General features: G+C 38.0%; 1 protein-coding gene across 3 annotated transcripts in view; it reads right to left on the reverse strand.

The window, feature by feature from the left end:
• The window catches only part of LOC100244360 (protein CHROMATIN REMODELING 20), a 119,897-nt gene that overhangs the window by 25,753 nt on the left and 70,771 nt on the right, over positions 1-23,373 (reverse strand). For 2 of the 3 annotated variants that reach the window (XM_010661868.3, XM_010661869.3), the window contains 6 exons: positions 10,548-10,697; positions 10,401-10,456; positions 10,008-10,311; positions 7,852-7,987; positions 4,844-4,908; positions 4,355-4,581 (listed from right to left, as the gene is read on the reverse strand). In XM_010661868.3, coding sequence (XP_010660170.1) covers positions 4,355-4,581; positions 4,844-4,908; positions 7,852-7,987; positions 10,008-10,311; positions 10,401-10,456; positions 10,548-10,697 — 938 coding nt within the window. The remainder of the gene's footprint in view (positions 1-4,354; positions 4,582-4,843; positions 4,909-7,851; positions 7,988-10,007; positions 10,312-10,400; positions 10,457-10,547; positions 10,698-23,373) is intronic. The other variant, XM_010661870.3, reaches the window with a different exon arrangement.

The following is a 23,373-nucleotide window of genomic DNA, read 5'->3' on the forward strand; positions in this document are numbered from 1 at the left end:
CTATGGAGATAGGGTGTAAAGTGGGGGCCCTTCCTTCTGTTTATCTGGGGCTGCCCCTGGGAGCCAATCACAAGACCACGGCTATGTGGGACGGGGTTGAAGTAAGAATGAGAAGAAGGCTTGCCCTTTGGAAAAGACAATATTTGTCAAAGGGCGGGAGGATTACCCTCATCAAAAGCACTCTGGCCAGCATACCTATTTACCAATTGTCACTTTTTCGTATGCCCAAGCTTGTTGCAAAAAGGCTCGAAAAATTACAAAGGGATTTTCTTTGGGGAGGGGGAAGACTGGAAAGAAAAATTCATCTAATCAATTGAGAGGTGGTGTGCACCCAAAAAGAGAGAGGGGGTCTAGGTATTCGGAAAATTGATTTCTTGAATAAGGCCTTGTTGGGCAAATGGATTTGGAGATTCGCCTTTGAGAAAGAAATCCTTTGGAGGAAGGTGATAGGGGTGAAGTATGGCCATGTGGGTTTTGGTTGGAGAACAAAGGAGGCTCGCGGAACGTTTGGGGTGGGGGTTTGGAAGGATATCTTGAAGGAGTCGTATTGGTGTTGGGATAATATAGAGTTCAAAGTGGGAAAGGGGACCAAGGTTAACTTCTGGACTGACCAGTGGTGCGGCAATGAGGCGTTGTCCCAAGCTTTTCCCCAGTTGTTTGCTTTGGCGGTCCAAAGGAATGCCTCGGTAAATGAGATGTGGGATTCTAGCCTTGGTCAAGGAGGTTGGAACATAAGACTTTTTAGAAACTCTAATGATTGGGAGCTGGACGCTCTAGGAGAGCTGTTTCATACGCTAAGGGATTTGAGGATTTCTCCTGAAGAGGACTCAGTGATATGGAAAGGAAGGGGACACGACCTTTTTCAGATTAGAGATGCTTACAAGTTGTTGACAGACCCTAATGTCATTACCTTCCCGAAAAAGAGCATTTGGGTGGACAAGGTCCCAACCAAAGTTGCTTTTTTCGCTTAGGAGGCTACTTGGGAGAAGGTCCTAACCTTGGACAGGCTTCAAATACGGGGCTGGCATCTTCCAAATCGGTGTTTTTTGTGTGGTTGTGAAGAGGAAAATGTAAATCATATTCTTTTACACTGTATAGTTGTAAGGGCTTTCTGGGAGATTGTCTTGGCCTTGTTTGGGGCTAATTAGGTGTTCCCTGAGACAGTCAAAGAGATGTTAGTTAGTCGGAGGGGCCCTTTTGTGGGGAGAAAGAGGAAAATGATTTGGACTTCCATTCCGTTGTGTATTTTTTGGACGGTATGGAATGAGAGAAATAGATTAGCTTTCAGGGGGGGCTCTCTAGCTATTCAGAAGTTAAAAAATTCTTTTGTTTGCAACTTGTGGAGTTGGGCTAGGGTGTATATGAGAGAGGAGTCCTCTTCGCTTTTAGGTTTTTTGGAATGGCTTGTCGTTCCCTAAGGGGTGATGAGTGTTTGTTCTCTTGTCTTTGCTTAGGCTACTATGTATACTTCCTGTATGCTTTGTGGCTTTTTGCCTAGTAATATATTTGCACTCACTTATCTAAAAAACAAATGGCATTAATGACAGAAAGAATCACCACCTTCTAGAAATAACTAGAGCCATTATGTTCACAAATAATGTACCAAAATACCTCTAGGGGGATGTTGTTCTTACTGCCTATTATCTAATAAATAGAATGTCAAACCAGGTTCTCAATTATGAAACACTATTAACTTGTTTTCTCAAAGCCTATCCTCACAACCGATCTATCTCTTCACTTCCATTAAGAGTCTTTGGTTGTACTTCCTTTGTACACATCCACGGTAATGATAGGAGTGAACTTGACCCTAAAGCTCAAAAATGTATTTTCTTAGGATACTCTCCCACATAAAAAGGGCACAAATGTTACTCACCAGAAGCACGCAAATATTACACTTTTATGGATGTGACATTCTTTGAAAACCAACCTTTTTTCACTAAAAACTTCTCTCAAGGGGAGAGTGTTAGTGAGGACAGAAATATTTGGGATGTCGTTGCTCCTATATTTGCACTACCACTTGAGCCTAAACAACCACAAACACCTAAGCTTGAACAGCCACAAACACTACCACCTAACCCTAAACAGCCGCAAACACCCTCTCCTAAACCTACTATGACCATAAACAAGGGTTCAATGATAGAGGGAGACCTGTAACTCCAATCTCCCAAGCCAATTGTTTATTCAAGACGGAAGAATACTCAAAAAGTGGAACACCTAAAAAATCTCTTGCAAAACCATGAATTTGAACCAATATTAGGTACTCAAACTTCTAACCCACGTGTTACTTCCGAAGATGATGATCTTACTGTACCTATAACTCTCAGGCAAGGAACCCGATCTTGTACCCAACACTCAATCTCCAAGTTTGTAGTTTACAGTCACTTGTCATCATTCATTCAAGTTCTTGTAACTAATCTAGCAGTAGTGGAAGTTTTGAAAACTATACAGGAAGCTTTAACAATACTAGAATGAAGAAACACAATAAGAGAAGAAATGTCAGCTCTAGAGAAAAATTGAACTTGGGATGTTGTGAAGATGCCAAGGAAAAAATCTCTTATTGGCAATAAGTGGGTCTTTATCATCAAATATAAGTTAGAAGGATCTATTGAGCACTATAAAGTGAGGTTAGTGGCAAAAGGTTTTCCGTTGACCTATGGAGTTGACTATCAGGAGACATTTGCACCAGTGGCAAAACTAAACACTATTCGAGTACTCCTATCCACTGGAGACCCCAGTAACTTGGTGTCAAAAATGCATTCCTGAATGATGAGTCGAAGGAGGAAGTTTATATGGATCTACCAGAAAGATTTGATAGGGCCAGAATTCAAGGAAAGGTCTACAAGCTCATAAAATCTCTTTATGGATTGAAACAATCCCCACAAGCTTGGTTTGGCAGACTAACGAAGGCTATTCGTCAGCAAGGGTACTAACAAGCTCAATTCGATCACACTTTATTCTATAGACGTAAAAAGGGTAAGATTTTGATTCTCATAGTCTATGTTGATGATATAAATTTGACCGAATGATGATATTACAGAGACGGAAAGACTCAAAAATACTCTTGCAACAGAATTTGAGATTAAAGATCTAGGCTCATTGATATATTTTCTTGGTACGAAAGTAGCAAGAAATAGAAGTGGTATTTCAGTCTCTCAAAGGGAGTACGTCATAGGCCTCTTGGAGGAGACAAGGATGTTAGGGTGTAAGCCTACAGATACACCTATAAATCCTAATTTGAAACTAGGAGAATAATTTAGAAGTACACCAGTTAATAAAGGTTGATACCAAATGCCTAGTAGGAAAGCTTATCTATCTTTCACTTTTGGTATGAATGCAAATGTAATTTCATTTTATCCAACTAATACATTTTTTTTTTTTGTCATGATACAAACTTACAGGAAATCCATTTTTCAATAATCCCTTGTGGTTCATAAATTTGTACATCAAGCCACCCAACATGTTCATGTGGGGGGTGTTTGGTTATCAAGCTCATGTGCCTTTCTTGCTTTAAAGTATTACAACCGTATTAGAAAAAAAGAACCAAAGTTATGAAAGCATAATAAACAGTGTACCAATAAAGGAAAGTAAAAAAAGGTCATCATAAGAACTTCTCATCAACATATATTGAAACATAACAAATCACATCCTATGATACCTATATCAATTCATCTTTTACCCTTTCTCCCAGCCACTATAATGCATGCATTGCCTAGTGCATGAGGGACATAAGCAATAAGTGAGAGAGAGCGAGAGAGATTGTCTGAAAGCATAAGTTTCCCCGTAGATTACAGGATTTCAAAATCTCCAGTGAGTTATTTCCATTACCATGAAGACACCATTTGAATCTTATCATGTCAACATAAAGGCAAAATGGTTGGGACATCTGTAAATAATAAGTCTCATTTAATATCTCTTTTCTGGATGGATGCGTGTCTCATTTAGTGAATCAAATAACTAAAAATCAGCTGCATCATATGATTAAACCTGTATGAAATAAAATCCTAGAACACTGTAAAATCATGAGAATGGTAATGAATAGGGTGAAAATCGAATAATAACTCTTTGTCTAATCAGGATCAGCCTTACTAGAACAAACATGATCCCTTAGACGATTGGTCATGATCTTAGTTTGCCAAACATCAGGAAGACTCATGGAATCACAAATTTGTTAACCCTTAGTGAAGCAGCTAACCTCAAAAGAAGGGGAAAGAAAACAGGAAAGGAAAAATAAAAAAGGCAATGAAAGGGAGATGAAAAAAGGTTCTCTTATTTCCCTATACATATATAGGCAATCATTTCAGACTGGCAGGCAAAATCTATAATTTTTCTGTTGCAAGGAGTCACATATACATACCTGTACCAGTCTTTTCCTTGCTTCCAACATTTCCCTTTCTTCCCTTGCCGTGATAATTTTGAAAGATAATATTCTATCAGATCTAGAGTTGATAAGCTCTGACTAAAAACCAGAGCCTTATCACCCACATCAGCACACATGGTTAGGATATCAAGCAGCAAAACCATTTTGCCACTGTAATCAACCTCTTTATAATTATTTTCATGGAGAAGATCATTCCACCAACCCTGGACAGGGATAAATAATGGGAGTTACACAGAGCAAAAACAAGAAAAACAACACATGAATAAACGAATCACACTTGAGTTATATGTTTACAGATTTCTGCATCTATATGGATGAAGAATGTATATTTTAATGATTCACTTGAGAAGGCACAAACCTAGGGTACACATCTCACTAGATAAAACTCATAGAAAACAATATGTCAAATGAAGTTCTAATAAGGCAATTGAAGATTGACAGCTAAACAGAAAATTTTGCTCAAACCTTCTGATATAAGCCACTATCGACTTTTCCTTGTTGAATCTCATTCTTGTTCCTCACCTTCTCTGCTAAGAGCATGAAAACATAGCGATTACCCAACTGCATCATTAGAAAAATCTAACACTTTAACAAACAAACAAACAAACAAACAAACACACACAAACAATTCAACATAAGCATGCCTGAAGAACACAATTGAATGAATTGCTCCAGGTGCCCTAAATGCCAATTTCAGCATCAGTATTTTTTTATTTTTTTTTTGATAAATGAAACACCAAATTCATTAAAAAAAATAAAAATAAATAAAAAAAAACGTCTCAAGGATGCCACAAAGTACACAGAGAGTATGCAAAAAGCGCCTAAAACACAGAAACTGGAAAAGAACCCCAACAACAACTCCCTCCCTTAACCAGGACCCAACCACTCAATAAAATCAAAAAAAGACAAAGAATCTATCTCTAAGTACTGTTTTACCCACTAGAACAAATTCCTAAGAGAGAACATCAAAAAAAAAAAGAGCAGAATGCTCCTCATTATCAAATGCTCGGAGATTTCTTTCTTCCAGACCGTCCAAAAAATACATAAAGGAGTTGCTCTCCAAACCTTTTTTCTCTATTTGCCCACAAACAAGCTATGTCACCCTAATAAAGCCTCCTTAACTATAGGAAATTACACCCAATGGATACCAAAAAGATCAAACAACAACTTCTAGAGAATCCTAACCAATGAACAATGAAGGAGAACGTGATCTATGGATTCTTCATCATCTTTGCAAAGAAAACACCTATTGACCAAAGACCATCTGCGTTTCTAAAGTTGATCTAATGTCAGAACTTTTCTCCACGGAGCCTCCCAAGCAAAAAAGTTAGGTTTAGAAGGGACCCAAGAATTCCAAACTACCTGTGTTGGAAAAGAATCAACAACCTTTGATCCAAGTCAGTTTAAAATTGCTTAACAAATAACTTATTAATATTTAAATTCAGTCACACCATCTTATTTTCCCCCTCTCTATCAATTGCCAAATCATGCAACCACAAAAATAAATCCACAACTTCATCCACCTCCCAATCATTCAAAGGTCAAGAAAAACAAGCGTTCCAACGCCCTCTCTCCCCCAACTAAACCCAAACATCCACCACCACCCAAGCATCTTTTGATACAGCTAAGGCAAATAAAGAGAGGAAGGAAGCACACAACAGTTCATCACCACACCACTTATCCATCCAAAGCTTCACCCTTCTCCCATTACCCACCACAAAAAAAAAAAAAAAGAAATTACCCAACAAAGTGCTTTGTTCCTTCATAATGGATTTCCAAAATCCAACTCCATAGCCATATCTAACTTCACAAGACCACCACCCACCCTCTTCCTCTCCACATTTGCTCCAAATCACTCATGTCCAAAAGGAACCTCTTTCCGTGGCAAACCTCCAAATCCATTTACATAAAAGTGCCTTATTTAACAAAGAAAGACGTTGAATCCCTAACCCACCCTTATTCTTCTCAAAACACACAGCAGACCACTTCACCAGATGTATGTTCTTCACCAACCCTCCACCTTCCCAAAGGAAATCCCACTGAATTTTCTCTGACCGCAATTTGACTTTACTCAAAATATGGAATAAAGACAAAAATATATGAGAATGCTAGATAAAGTGCTCTTAATAAGTGTAAGCCTCACCCCTTTAGAGATGAACTGTCATTTCCACAACAAAAGTCTTTTACGAAACTTCTCTTCCACCCCATCACATACTGCCACAGATCTAAAAGGAGCTCCCAAAGGCACCCTAAATAGGTAAAAGGAAGTGTGCCAACTTTAAACCCAGGCACTAAGATCAACTCCTCAACTTGGTCCACACTACCAAGAGGAATCAATTTGCTTTTCTCCAAATTCACTTTCAACCCGAACAAGCTCCAAACCACATGAGCAACCAACATAAATGAACCATTTGATCTTGAGAGGCCTCACAAAAAACAAGACGATCATCAACTAAAAAACAAATGGGACACCTCCAGCCCATCACCTCCTCTCCCCCTTATCTTTACCCACGAAATATAGCCACCTTCCATAGATCTTCAAAGAAAACAACTTTGAGCTTCCATTGCTACAACAAATAAATAAGGAGATAAAAGGGTCCCCTAGCTTCAAACCTTTAGAGCTCTGAAAGAATCCTGTAGGAGAATCATTAACGATCACAAAGAACATGGCAGAAGAGATACACCATTTAATCCAACCAACCCACCTCTGTCCAAAATTCATCTTCTCAAGGACAGACAACAAAATCCATCAGTATTATGCTCGGGACTGCTACAATTTGGAATTGCGGAAGGGAAAGAAAAAGGCATAAAGAAGTTACAAGTAGAACATACACAAAAATCCAACACAAACATTCATAAAGAAGATAAAGGAATGAATTGTCCATGTTCCTTTAATGCCAATTTCAGCATCAATATTATGTTGGGGTAAACAACAATTATGAAGTGAGGAGGGGGGGAAAAAGGCACATAGGAGAAGTTAAATTTAGAATTCATCTTCAAGTAAAGGGGCCTCACTATCTCCCAACACTCCATAGCTAATATACATCTCTCAAGCTTTCCTTATTTTTTTTAATTTTTTCTTTTTTTTGGGGGTGGGGGGGGGCTGTCTTTCTTTTCCTTCTTGATAAGTGGTATATATATCTCTAAAGGTTAATAGCTCTATAGGGATAGTTTTCATCCTTTTTTATGACATGCCACATGTTAAGAAAAAATCACTATTACATAATTCAGTCACATATTCCTCCTCCCTTTATGATGTGATACAACATTTGAAGCAAGTTAGAGGTTCCTTGGCACCTAGCATATGTTTATGAATTTCCCTAAACTGAAACATAGATTAATAGGATCAATCCATGCATAAACTCAATTCATAAGCAGTTTTGGCAAAATGAAGCCCATAAAGGTCACTTTAGTATACAGTGATACACATACACTATTCTCAGGAAAAACGGAAAACATCGGAAAAATATTACCTCCAAGAACAGTATTGTAATCTATATTATCATCACTAGAGCTGTCATCTGCAAGAAAATTCTCAACACCATCTTCACGTCTTGCATAGTCTTTTTCTTCTTTTGTCAATTGCAAGATCCCAGGATGGTTCCATATCTAAAACAGACAAGTCATATATTTTTATTAAAATAATAAATGCATCAAAATTAGAAAAAAAAAAAAATCAAAAAAAAAAGGAATTGCATATCCAAATGAATTCCTATGAGAGAAAACAATTTGCAGGTGCATCAAAGATGGCTTTTCACTGGCATAATGTTTGGTTAAATTAGGAGTCCAAAACAAATTTCCCTTTGGGGTCTTTATTAGGTTAGAAGTTTTGGTTTAATTATAAGTTTATATTATATTATATTTTATTATATTACAGACACACAAACACAAATGCATTAAAGATATTGATGAAAGAATGAAACATATAAATATATGTAAAACAATATACAATTAAATAATGTGCCAATTCTGACAAAATGTTCAATTTAATGAAAACTCCCTTTTTTGTTTTTCCTTTTCAAAGTCATTGAGATTTTGATTGTGGTAATAGATATCTCAACAAAAAACAAAGGACATTTGTCTTATGTTTGTTTTATCTTTTACTCTCATTCATTCTTCAGCAGATACCAAATAAGAATTTTCTTCTAATAAAATATGACACAACATTTTATATGGTTGAGGGCTACACAATTAACTATCTAATGTGGCAATATTCTTAAAAAAAATGCAATTGATACCAAATTATAGAATTCATATGTGAATAGAATAAGATACCAAAAATAATTTTAAAAAAGGTTCACAAAATTAAATTAGGATTAATTTCACTCACACCCCTAAGGTTTGATATAAATACATTTAGTCACCATTGGTTTCAAATTTCACCAGTTAGCACCCCAATTGATTTATCCCATTTATAAAATTTATTTTTTTAGAGAAATTTTAGATAGAACAATGTTAGATAAGTGTGTTAAATAAGAATGGAAGAAATCAATAGGGGTGCTAACCAATGAAAGTTGAAACTAATTGTAGCTTAGTGTTATTTGCACCAAGCCTCAAGGATGTGAGGGAAATTAACCTAATTTAATTATAACAGAATAAGAGATCAATAAAAGGAAAACTAAAAATAGATGGTAAGCAAGTGAGATGTGTTATGGTTCTCATCAAGGTATAAATAGGGATGACATGTTTGACTTTTGAAAGAGCTCCATGACTTATATAGACTAATTATGATAACGTATTTAGATTTCAACTGTAGAGTACACTTCATTGTGGCATAAGATATATGAAAAGAAATCTGTAAAATAGATGTTTTCTCTAAACTCACTGGAGCAAACCTTTTGCTCACTTCTTTTCAGCCTTGCCCAAGTAATCATCAAAGATATCTACATTTTATTAGTAGCTTCCACTTCATCAAAGTTGTTCAACATCAATATTTATTTCCATGTCTCCATATTTTTTAAACCTCAACAATACCCCAATTTTTCATAGATGTTTTCTCTATTCTTACTAGAGCAAGCCTTTTGCTCACTTTTTTTCAGCATTACCCAAGTAATCATTAAAGATATCTACATTTTATAAATCGCTTCCACTTTGTCAAAGTTGTTCAACATCAATATTTATTTTTATGTCTCCATATTTTCTAAACCTCAACAACACTCCAAATTAGTCATTATAAATCTCTTTTACCACTGATTTCAACTTTTTCAAATTTTCATCAATCTCAATATTAACATAAATATCTGCATATGTCCATATTTTGTAAATCTATAAATTGTAGTCTCATTAGCATGTGTTATATGCTATTACTAAGCCAACACTGTAGAGTTATTTAATTGAAATATTTGTCATTGATTTTCCAACTAAAGATGATAATCAATACGTAAATGATTAAAGAGAAGAGAAAAGGCAAGCTGTTCCAGAACTCACTTCCTAATTGCTGACTGCCGCTCCTCACCATAACTACGTCTTTGAAATATGTTTTGAGTTCAAACATAAAGTAAATAACCACAACAATTTAAATAACCAGAATAGTGCAGAGTGTAACTTGCTAATAGCTGTGTATGTGTGTGTGCGCGCCTACATATAACATCGTCTCTGGAAACTTGATAAACATACTGACTAGGCATACCTGAGCTAAGGCCTGATACCCAGCAAAAAAACATCTCTTCCTTATCTTGTCACTAGAAACCTTGTCATTTGTGAAGCCATGCACATCAAGGAATCTTTTGTATAATTTCCGTTGTAAGGAAGAAAGCTTTACAGCCATTACAAAAACAGTTTTAGGGGGCAAGTCATTCTTGACCACACTCATGTCCATTCTTTGGACAAACCCTTTTAGTTGTTCATAGAGGATATGAGACCTCTGATTCATTATTTTTACATCATCTGATGTGGAGTTCATATGTTGTCCATTCTCTATAGGATTTTGGAAGCTGCATGGAAAGGAAAGCATGATCAAGAGACATGGAAGTAAAGAAAAGGGAATACAGTAATTAGAATAATAGCATTGAAGAAGTCTTACCGGTTTCGGAATTCATGGCTACTTCCAAGGAATCCTTCTCTTACAAAATCAACCATCTGTTCCACATAAAATTGACAAAGATATCACAACACTGAATAAAAAAATAAAATGATTTGCCAAGAGATATGGCTTTCCATACAAACTTACACAATAATATTCCATGAGATTGTTTTGAAGAGGTGATCCAGTCAATGCAATCCGCCTCTGGCACTTCACTTGTTTCAAGGCTTGAGTTGTATCAGCCCTGGTGTTCTTGATCATGTGGGCCTCATCACAGACCAGTATATCTGGTCCATCCTGACAATGGGAATGTAAATTTTGCCAAAGGATGTCATTAGTAAAAATTTAAGTGGGGAAACAAAACTTTCCCAGAATGATGAAAAATCTACAGACTATCTGAATACTTGAGAAATAGGAGAAAGAGAAAGAAAGAAAATTATGAATTCATAAAGTGCACATTTAGGTAGGAACACAATGCAATTAGTACTAACCAATCATATTGAGCTTAATCATAGGCAAGAATTTTCCATACACGTGTCTCATGCAAAAAAAGGTGATATACCATGACCATTAATGAATCTAAAGAGAAAGATAAGGAATATCCAACAAAAGTATGGAATATCCTTGATGATTTTTATGACTTGTGGCTTGTAGAATTATCTAATGAGCTTCCTTTGATGCGTAACATACAGCTGGAAATCAGTCACTGATCTCACCATTGATTGATGGAAATCATCTACTAATTTCCATCCTTGATTCCAGGGGTTAATTAGCTATCTTTGACTAGTTTAAAACCATTTTAGGAAGTTTTTTTTTTTTTTTTCGTCAACTTTGTAACTAGCCTGACAAATATTTGTAGCACTAATTTAGGAAGTTTATGTTTTCTTCTTCTCTTAGATTATTTCTTCTATATAAATATGTATATTAATGTAACAGTTTTCAATCGGATTCTAAACCGATATGGTATCAGAGCCTTCATTGCTCACACATATGCAGCCTTCATTGCTGTAATTTGTTCAGTTTTTTTAAAACCAACCTTCGTTACTGGCTCTTTCATTCTTCCTACACCATACACAAAAATCTTGTTCTTAGACACCTTTATCTTATTTTTCTCTTATCTCAATTCCTCTATATTTGCATTTGGCAAATATGGCTAATCAATTTTCTACCCTAAATCCTGCAAACAACTCTAATGAAGTCTCAAAGTGCAGTAAGCATCTCTAAGTCAAGGCTCCTCCTTCCACCAAAGTTACTGCCAAGGTTGGAGGAAATACTCAAAATGCTGAGGAACAGCTTGATCTTTTTTGCAAGATCATTAGAAAAAAATGAGGTGACCTTCAATCCTACTTCCTGTGCATTTGCTCAATCTGGAATTCTTGGTAACTCTCTACTTTCAACCACTATTTTATATTCAAGCTCATAGATCATTGATTTAGGAGCCACTGATCACGTGACCAAAGACTCAAGTGTTTTATTTCTTATGAACCATGTTCTGATGATCAAAATGTCCAAGTTGCTAATGGCTCATTTCTACTTTTCATGGCAAAGGAAATGCCTATATATCACCAGATATCACTCTTTTTTCTGTTCCTCATGTGCCTAAAATGTCTTATAATTTGCTGTCAGTTCATAAGCTCTGAGAAACCAGCAATTGTGTCGTAATTTTCTAACCCAACAGCTGTGTTTTTCATAACCAAATCTCGGGTAAGATAATTGGCAATGCTAAGGAGAGGAACAGCCTTTACTACCTAGAAACTGAGAAGAACAAGACACCTCAAGCCTATCAAATAAAGGGAGTTCCAAAAAAGGGAAACTTAGAAGACTATTGGTTGTTCCATGAAAGATTAGGGCACACTAGTTTCCATTACATGAGGAAATTATATCCAGATCTGTGTAATAATCTAGATTTTTTCCAAAATTGAGTGTGAAATTTGTGAGTTGGCTAAAAATCAAAGAGTGTAATATCCCATTAGTGGTAAAAGAAGTGAAATTCCTTTCCCGGTTATACATACCGATGTTTTGGGGCCCTCAAGGGTGACTTATATTTTTTATGCTGGATGGTTTCTTAGTCTTATTGATGACTTCAGTATGACTACTTAGGTCTATTTACTAAAGGATAAATCTGAAACTATTGGCACAATTGAAAAAAATTTAAAAGATTTAAAAAAAAAAAAAAAATTTAAATTAATGGTCTAAACACAATTTAACGCCAAGATACATATTGTTAGATCTGATAATGATGGGGAATACTTCAATTAAAGACTTGGAAATTTTTCCTTGGAAAAAGGTGTTATTCATCAATCAAGTTGTGCAGGCACTCTCTAACAAAATGGAGTGACAGAACATAATAATAAACATCTTCTTAAGGTAACTTGAGCCTTAATGTTTGCCAGAAATGTTTTAAAACATTTTTGGGGAAATATAGTGTTGACAACAACCAACCTTATCAATAGGATGGCTTCAAAAGTACTCAATTTTCAAACTCCCACTGGAACATTGACATTTATGGTCTAACTTTTCCGTTGAGGTGTGTGGGCGGTGATTTTAATGTCATAAGGAGAAGTTCAGAAAAATTGGGGGCTCTAGGCTAACTTCAAGCATGAGAGACTTTGATAGTTTTATTAGAGAATGTGAATTGCTTGATCCACCTCTACGGAACGCATCATTCACTTGGTCAAATATGCAAGAGTCTCCTATGTATAAGAGATTAGACCGTTTTCTTTACTCAAATGAGTGGGGGCAGCTCTTTCCCCAAGGCATTCAAGAAACCCTTATCAGAAGGACCTCGGATCATTGGCCAATTGCTTTGGATACCAACCCGTTCATGTGGGGCCCAACACCTTTTAGATTTGAGAACATGTGGCTACAACATCCTAGTTTCAAGGAGAACTTTAGAAATTGGTGGAGGGGTTTTCAAGGAAACAGATGGGAAGGCCACAAGTTCATGAGGAGATTACAATTTGTTAAAGCCAAATTGAAGGAATGGAATAAGCTTTCTTTTGGAGAGCTTAATGAAAAGAAAAAAACTATCCTCAATGATTTAGCTAACTTTGACGCCATTGAGCAGGATGGGGGTCTCACCTCTAAATTATTAGATCAAAGAGCCTTAAGAAAAGGGGAGCTAGAGGAATTAATTTTGAGGGAGGAAATCCATTGGAGACAAAAAGCTAGGGTGAAATGGGTTAAAGAAGGGGATTGCAACTCTAAGTTTTTTCATAAAGTGGCTAATGGCAGGCGAAATAGGAAATATATCAAGGCGTTGGAAAATGAAAGGGGCTTAGTGTTGAATAATGCCGAGAGTATCACAGAGGAGATCTTACTTTACTTTGAAAAACTCTACGCGAGTCCTATAGGAGAGTCTTGGTGTATTGAAGGATTAGATTGGTCCCCTATTTCGGAAGAGAGTGCGATAAGTTTGGATCCCCCTTTCACTGAAGAAGAGATTTCTAAGGCCATTTTTCAGATGGATAGGGACAAGGCTCCGGGGCCTGATGGCTTTACTATTGCAGTATTCCAAGACTATTGGGATGTGATTAAGGAGGATATAGTGAGAGTGTTCGCAGAATTTCATAGGAGCGGAGTTATCAATCAAAGCACTAATGCCTCTTTCATTGTTCTTCTGCCCAAAAAGAGTACGACAAAGAAAATCTCAGATTTTAGACCCATTAGTTTGATCACTAGTCTCTATAAGATAATAGCCAAAGTGCTCTCAGGGCGTCTAAGAGGGGTTTTACATGAAACCATCCACTCTACTCAAGGCGCTTTTGTTCAAGGGAGACAAATAATGGATGCGGTTCTCATAGCAAATGAGACAGTGGATGAGAGAAGACGATCAGGGGAGGAAGGTGTCGTCTTCAAAATTGACTTTGAAAAGGCTTACGATCACGTAAGGTGGGATTTTTTAGATCAAGTGTTGGAGAAGAAGGGGTTCAGTCCTAAATGGAGGAAATGGATGAGTGGATGTTTGTCCTCGGTATCTTATGCAGTATTGGTGAATGGTAGCGCTAAAGGTTGGGTTAAGGCATCGAGATGATTAAGACAAGGTGACCCTTTATCCCCCTTTTTGTTTACTTTAGTAGCAGATGTATTGAGTAGGATGCTTTTGAGAGCAGAGGAGAGAAATATGTTGGAGGGTTTCAGGGTGGGTAGAAATAGAACTAGGGTATCTCATTTGCAATTTGCCGATGACACCATCTTCTTTTCTAACACTAGGGAATAAGACTTGCAGACTCTCAAGAGTCTTTTGTTAGCATTTGGGCATATTTCTGGGCTTAAGGTCAATCTTGACAAGAGTAATATTTATGGTATCAATTTGGATCAAGCTCATATTTCAAGATTGGCTGAGACGCTTGAATGCAAGGTTTCTGGCTGGCCTATACTCTATCTGGGTCTTCCTTTGGGTGGGAACCCCAGGGCAGGTGGATTTTGGGATCCTGTGATTGAAAGAATTTCAAGAAGATTAGATGGATGGCAAAAGGCATACCTATCCTTCGGAGGGAGGATAACTCTCATCCAATCTTGCCTTACCCATATGCCTTGTTACTTTCTTTCTTTATTTAAGTTACCTGCTTCAATCGCTGCAAAAATCGAGAGGTTGCAAAGGGATTTTTTATGGTCAGGGATTGGATAAGGCAAAAGAGATCATTTAGTCAGGTGGGATGTCGTGTGTAAACCGAAGGAAATAGGGGGTTTGGGTTTTGGGAATATTTCTCTGAGGAATCTCGCTCTTTTAGGGAAATGGCTGTGGAGGTACCCTAGAGAGGGTTCAGCTCTATGGCATCAGGTCATACTAAGCATTTATGGTTCACACTCCAATGGTTGGGATGCTAACACATTAGTCAGATGGTCACATCGCTGTCCTTGGAAGGCTATTACTCAAGTCTTTCAGGAGTTTTCCTCGTTTACTCGGTTTGTGGTAGGAAATGGGGAAAGAATTTGGTTCTGGGAAGATTTGTGGTGGGGGGACCAACCTTTGGGAACCCAATATCCAAGACTATTTAGAGTAGTTTTGGATAAAAACATACCTATTTCTTCAGTTCTCGGTTCTACTCGTCCTTTCTCTTGGAATTTAAATTTCTGTCGTAACCCGTCAGATTCTGAGATAGAGGACTTAGAAGGCCTCATGCGATCTCTCAATGGATTGCATTTATCTCCTTCTGTTCCAGATGCCAAATTTTGACCCTTATCTTCTTCAGGGCTTTTTTCAGTTAAATCTTTCTTTCTAGCTTTATCCCAATTTTCTGGATCTCCTCAGGTTTTTCCTTCTAAGTTCGTTTGGAATTCTCAAGTTCCTTTCAAAGTGCAGTCCTTCGTCTGGTTAGTGGCACACAAGAAGGTGAATACTAATGACATGCTACAAGTGAGAAGACCCTACAAAGCCCTTAGTCCTGATATTTGTATTTTGTGCATGAAGCATGGGGAATCAGCTGATCATATTTTTCTTCATTGCTCCTTGACGATTGGGTTGTGGCACAGGTTATTTCAGTTAGCTAAGATGGATTGGGTCCCCCCGAGGAGCATCCTTGACATGATGTACATCAAATTTAATGGATTTGGTTTGTCTAAGAGGGGGATTGCCTTGTGGCAAGCTGCAAGCATCACTCTTATTCGGATTGTGTGGTGGGAAAGAAATGCGAGGATTTTTTAGGATAAAGCAAATAATTCAGAGTATCTTTAGGACTCTATTGTTTTCCTTGCTTCTCTTTGGGCTTATTGTTCCAAGGTTTTTAAGGGGACTCCCCTTAATGTGATACAACTTGATTGGATAGCAGTGTGTACTCCATAAGGAGTGGTCTTTTTAGAGTGTTTGCTTGTTTTTCAGTGTATTTTTCTATAGTTTAGCTTTCTTTGGCGGGAGGATTCCTCATCCTTCTTTTGTACTTATTTTTATCTATCAATAAATCTTTGTGTCGTTTCCAATCAAAAAAAAAAAAACATTGAAAGAATGTTATCCTCGCCTATCTATATTTAGTTCTTTACTATTGAAAGTCTTTGGAAGCAATGTCTTTGTTCATGTCCCTAACAAAGATAGATCTAAGCTTGACTCAAAGGCCATTAAGTGCATTTTCCTTGGATATTCTCCAACCTAGAAGGGGTACAAGTGTTACCATCCTCCAACCAGAAGGAAATTTGTCACAATGGATGTGAGTTTTTTTTAACAGCAACCATACTATACAAAGACTAACCTTCAGGGGGGGCAAATGGGAGTAGAAGGTCAGTCACAAGACTGGTCAATCTCATTACCAACACTAGTTTGGAGTATTCAAGAAAATGGGGAGAACTTGGAGAATTCCTTGGAGACCACTCACAATGATAGAAGGATAGTGGAGAGACAAGTTTGTACCAAAAGCCCTCAAGATCAATCTAGGTTAGTGGAAAGCCCTAATTCTTCAAAGCAAAGCCAATCATGAACTTCAGATGAAGGTATGGTTTCTATACCCCCTGAATCTAATAGTAATCCTTCCAATCCTACTTCAATTTCTACTCCTCTCTTTGATACTAATCTCAATATTCCTATAGCAATCTATAAGGGTGTTAGGAGTTGCGCCAAACACCCTTTGGCAAATTTTGTGTCTTATCATAGAATTGTTGAGACCTATAAGGCATTTACCTCTTATATAAATTAGGAGTCAATTCCAAAGAATGGTGAAGAAGCCTTTGCTGACCCAAACTAGAAGGAAGCTATAAATGAGGAGATGGACGCTCTAAAGAAGAATGAGACTGGGGATATTGTTGATTTATTCCAAGGAACATGGCCAGTGGGATGCAAATGGGTTTTCTTAATTAAATACAAGGTGGATGGTTCTGTGGAGAGATATAAGGCATGACTTGTGCCCAAAGGGTACACACAGACCTACGGTATAGATTACCAAGAAACATTTGCCCCTGTAGTAAAGATGAACTCTATCAAAACTCTACTCTCTATGCAATTAATTACAACTAGCCACTACAACAATTTGATGTCAACAACGCCTTCTTACATGGAAATTTAGAAGAGATCTACATAAACCTTCCACCAGGTTTTCCAAAGAATAATGAAAGAAAATGCAAGCTGAAAAAATCCCTATATAGCCTAAAACAATCACCTAGAGCATGGTTTGAAAGATTTTCTCAATCACTCTTGAAGTTCGATTTCCATCAAAGTCAGGCATATCATACTCTTTTCTTTATAAGATCATCCATAGAGAAGTTGACTATACTAATTGTCTATATAGATAACATCAGTATAACGGGTGATGATAGTGAGGAAATTCAAAAATTATAGGTTAAGTTGACAAAGGAATTCGAAAACAAGGATTCGGGTACTCTACGTTATTTTTGGGAATTGAAATAGTCAGGTCAAAAGAAGGGATTTACATATCCCAAAGGAAATATGTCTTGGATCTTCTTAAGGAAACCGGAATGTTTGGGTGCAAATCTATAGAAAATCCTATTGATTTAAACCACAAGCTTAGTGTAGTTACAGATGGTGCTCTAGTAGATAAAGAAAGGTATCAGAGACTTGCATGAAAATTAATCTATCTTTCCCACACTAGACTCAAATATGCCTACTCTATAAGTGTGGTCAGTCAGTTCATGCACTCTCCTTTAGAACCTCAAATGGAAGCAATAAAAAAAATGTTAAAGTACCTAAAAGATACTCTAAGAAAAGGAACGTTATTTTCTCAAAATGGCCATATGGATGCGGAAGCATATACAGATGCTAATAGGGGAAGACCTATGACTGACAAAAGATCCACCTCTAGCTATTGTACTCTTGTTGGAGGTCACTTAGTAACCTAGAGGAGTGAGAAGTAACCTATGGTAGTCAGGTCAACTGTGGAAGCTAAATATAGGAAATTGTACTTGGAATATGTGAGTTGATATGGATAAAGAACCTATTAATGGCATTGTAGATAGAACCAAAGGGTCCTATGAAGTTATACCATGATAACAAGGCAACCATAAGCATTGCCCACAACACGGTGTAGTATGATAAAACAAAACATATTAGGATAGACAAACACTTCATGAAAGAGAAAATTGTTAGTGGAATGATTTGTACTCCATTAATTTCTTCCAAGTTGCAACTAGCAGATGTCTTCACTAAAGGAGTTCTTAATCTAAGGTTCAACTCAATGATCAACAAGCTGGGAATGAAGGATATTATCGAACCAACTTGAGGGGGAGTGTTGGAAATTAGTCATTGATCTCAAGAAAACCAGCCACAAATCTCACCCTTGATTGATGGAAATCATCTACTGATCTTCATCCTTGATTCTAGTGGTTAATTAGCTATCTTTGACTAGTTTAAGACCGTTTTAGGAAGTTTTTTTTAGTCAACTTCATAATTAGGTTGACAAATATTTGTAGCACTGATTTAAGAAGTCTATGGTTTTTTCTTTTCTTAGATTATTTCTTCTTTATAAATATGTATACTCTATTGTAAATAATGTAACAATTTTCAATTGGATTCTAAACCGATACATACAACATCCGATTAATTTGATTCACGGTGCATCATTGCCAAATTTATCAGCCTAAAGAATGAACCCAACAAAACATGTTGAATTGAACAGGTAAGTTGGACTAAAGGCTTTATTCGAGAAAGCTTAAATCCTTATGGAGTTCCCACTCTACTAACACCAAACAAGGATCGATCGTAGCAAATGTGTGTGGATAGTTGTGAAATCAATAAAATCACAATCAAATATCAATTTCCAATTCCAACACTTGATGGCATGCTAGATATGATGGTTGGGTTAGTAATCTTCTCAAAAATTGGAATTTGATATCATCAAGTACATATTAGACTAGGGAATGAATGGAAGGCAACCTTCAAAACAAAAAATGGATTGTATGAGTGGTTAGTTATGCCATTTAGATTAAGCAATGCCCAAGTACATTCATACAGGTCATGACACAGGTATTGAAGCCTTTCATTGAAAAGTTTGTTGTTATTTATTTTGATGATATTCTTATCCATAGACGATCTTGTGAAGATCATGAAGAACACTTAATGCAACTGATGCGCACTCTTAGGGTCGAAAAGTTTTCACATTAATTTGAAAAAATGTACTTCCATTAGACCTATTGATGTATTCCTTGGCTTTGTCATGTTCTCTACAGAGTTGAAATAGATTTGGATCAAATCAAAGCTATTGTTGGTTGGCTTGTAAATATCCATGAGGTGCAAAGCTTCCATGGAATGACTACATTCTATAGGTGATTTATTCAAAATTTCAGCAATATCATGGCCCCAATTACTAAATTTATGAAATCTGGTCCATTCATTTCAATCAAGGCAGCAAACAAGGCATTTGAAGAAATCAAGTATGTTGAGAGAGAGAGAGAGAGAAAGGAGAAAAACCTTATTTTTCATTCATCTAATCTCTACTTACAATTGAGAGATATATATATACAAGGCTAGGAGTCCTAACTACCATACATGTGACCTATATTAACAAGGAAAGATAGTATACTATACATACATTATATTCAACACTCCCCCTCAAGCTGGAGCATAGACGTCATATGCACCAAGCTTGTTACAAATATATTTAATCCTAGGACCTCTGAGAGATTTAGTGAAGATGTCTGCTAGTTGATCATTTGAATTGACAAAACTTGTAGCAACACATCCTGATGCGATCTTCTCTCTAATGAAATGACAGTCAACTTAAATATGCTTGGTCATTTCATGAAAGACTGGATTGGATGCAATATGTAATGCGGCCTGGTTATCACAGATGAGTTTCATCTGTTCATCCTTTCCAAATCGCAACTCCTAAAGAAGATGTCTCAACCATATGAGTTCACATGTTGCCAAAGCCATAGCTCGATACTCGGCTTCAGCGCTAGATCTGGCCACTACATCTTGTTTCTTACTCTTCCAAGATATTAGATTACCTCCAATAAAAACACAGTACCCTGAAGTAGAACGTCTATCTGTGGGTGAGCCAGCCCAATTTGCATCTGTGTAACCAACAACTTGAGTATGACCTCTGTTCTCGTACAATACACCTTGGCCTGGTGTACTTTTGATATATCGAAGAATACGGATTACGGCATCCCAATGGCTATCACATGGTGACTGTAGGAATTGACTAACAACACTCACAGGAAAAGAAATGTCTGGACGAGTAATGGTGAGATAATTCAATTTACCTACGAGCCGTCGATATCTCCCAGGGTCTCCTAAAGGCTCCCCCTGTCCTGGTACAAGTTTGACATTCGGATCCATAGGTGTGTCTACCGGTTTACAGTCTAACATACCGGTTTCTTCCAGGATGTCTAAAGCATACTTCCTTTGAGAAAGGACCACACCAGAACTGGATTGAGCTATCTCAATTCCCAAGAAATACTTGAGTTTCCCCAAGTCTTTGGTCTGAAAGTGGGTAAAAAGATGTTGCTTTAGTTTCTGTATACCATCCTGATCACTGCCTGTAATGACGATGTCGTCCACATAAACAACCAGATAAATACACTGCCCCAAGGAGTTATGATGATAAAAAACTGAATGGTCTGCTGTACTGCGAAGCATGCCAAACTCTTGAACAACAGAACTAAAACGGCTAAACCATGCTCGAGGAGATTGTTTCAAGCCATATAGAGAACGGCGTAACCTGCACACTAAACCAGACTCCCCCTGAGCAACAAAACCAGGAGGTTGCTCCAAATAAACTTCCTCGGCAAGATCACCATGAAGGAAGGCATTTTTAATATCCAGCTGATAAAGAGGCCAAGAGCACATAGCAGCCATGGAGAGAAGCAAGCGGACAGAAGATCTCTTGGCAACAGGAGAGAATGTGTCACCATAATCAGAACCATAAACTTGAGTATAGCCTTTAGCAACTAAGCGGGCCTTAAGGCGATCAACCTGACCACCAGGACCAACCTTAACTGCATAGACCCAACGACAACCAACTGTAGATTTACCAGGGGGTAAAACAACAAGATCCCAAGTGCCATTAGAGTGCAGAGCAGCCATTTCATCCACCATTGCCTGTCGCCAGCCTGGATGGGAAAGAGCTTCATGGGTGCTCTTGGGAAGAGAAACAGAGGATATAGCAGAAACAAAAGCAGAATAGGGTGAAGATAATCGATGATAACTCAAAAAATTGTAAATAGGATGAGGGTTACGAGTAGAGCGAGTAACTTTCCGAACAGCAATGGGTAAATCATTAGGAGAAGGCAGAGCCGGGGCAGGTGAAGCCGAAGGGATAGGAAGTGAGTCAGCAGGTGCCTCAGGAAAAGGGAGAGGAGCAACGATACGCGGGCGACGATGATAAACCTGAAGTGGTCGAGGGGGCATAGCTTCAGGTGGGGAGACAATGGGAATGGGCAAGACTTCAGAAACGGGAAGAGACTCAGAAGTGGTGGAAAAGAATGGTGAGTCCTCAAAGAAGGTGACATCAGCGGAGATAAAGTACCGATGAGTCTCAAGGGAATAACAACGATAACCCTTCTGAAATCAGGAATATCCCAAGAAGAGGCACTTCATGGCTTTGGCGGAAAGCTTGTCCTGTCCAGGAGTAAGAATATGAACAAAGCAAGTACAACCAAAGACACGAGGAGGAAGGAAATAAAGTGGTTGGTCAGGGAAAAGAAGGGAGTGAGGAATCTGATCGTGTAAGACAGGGGAGGGCATACGATTAATCAAATAACAAGCGGTAAGAACAGCGTCCCCCCAAAAACGAAAAGGAACGTGACTATGGAGGAGGAGAGTACGAGTTGTCTCAACAAGATGTCGATTCTTGCGTTCAGCTACCCCATTTTGTTGAGGAGTATGAGCACAAGAAGACTGATGAAGAATCCCATGATGAGACATAAACGAAGTAAATTGGGCTGAAAAATATTCCCTGGCATTGTCACTGCGTAACACACGAATAGAAATATTGAACTGGGTTTGGATTTCAGTATAAAATTTCTGGAAAATAGAGAATAACTCAGCTCGATTTTTCATTAAAAATAACCAAGTACATCGAGAATAGTCATCAATGAAAGTGACAAAATACTGAAATCCTAAAGTAGACGCAGTCCGACAAAGACCCCAAACATCAGTGTGGACAAGCTCAAAAGGAGACTTTGCCCGATTATTCAAACGCTTTGGGAACGAGACACGAGTATGTTTCCCAAGCTGACATGACTCACACGGAAGCGACGACAAAGTGGAAAAACGAGGGACCATCTTCTGGAACTTGGAGAGACTAGGGTGGCCCAGACGATTGTGAATGAGGAGAGGAGCATCAGTGGAAATGCAAACTGCAGGAGATGAATCTGAGGTGAGGTGATAGAGGCCTTGAGACTCACGTCCTATGCCAATCGTCTTCCCCGTACTCCGGTCCTGCAAGGTCACAAATTTATCTGAAAAGGTAATAGAGCAATTAAGAGTACGAGTGATTTTGCTGATGGAAATAAGATTAAAAGGACATTCAGGAGTATAAAGGACAGAAGTGAGAGGTAGAGAAGGCAGAGGAAGGGCCAAACCAATACCTTTAGCCACAGTTTGAGAACCATTAGCTAAGGTAACAGTAGGTAAATCAGAGGAAGTAGTGATAGAGGAGAAAAGATCCTTATTACCAGATAGGTGATCAGATGCTCCAGAATCTAGAATCCAGGGTCCAAGAGAAGATGTGTGGGTAAGGCAAGCAGAGGCATTACCAGGCTGGGCAACAGAGGCAATAGAAGCCTGAGATGTCTGAGATGCGGAGGAGCTCGGAAGCTGAGGCAGCGGAGAATCAGAGGACTGGGCCATATGGGCAGTGCGAGGAGGTCTTCCATGTAACTGATAGCAACGATCGCGAGTGTGGCCAAGTTTATTGCAATAGGTGCAATGAGGACGTTGGCCTCGACCTCGGGTACCACTGCGTCCTCCTCGAGAGGTAGTTTGAGAAACTAACACAGAAGAATCTGAAGCGCTATCAGATGGCAAAGTCTGAGTGGACGAGAGACGGAGGAGGCGAGCAAACACGTCATCCAAGGACGGAACTGA

Source organism: Vitis vinifera, chromosome 14, assembly GCF_030704535.1.
Source record: "Vitis vinifera cultivar Pinot Noir 40024 chromosome 14, ASM3070453v1".
Taxonomy (NCBI): Eukaryota; Viridiplantae; Streptophyta; class Magnoliopsida; order Vitales; family Vitaceae; genus Vitis; species Vitis vinifera.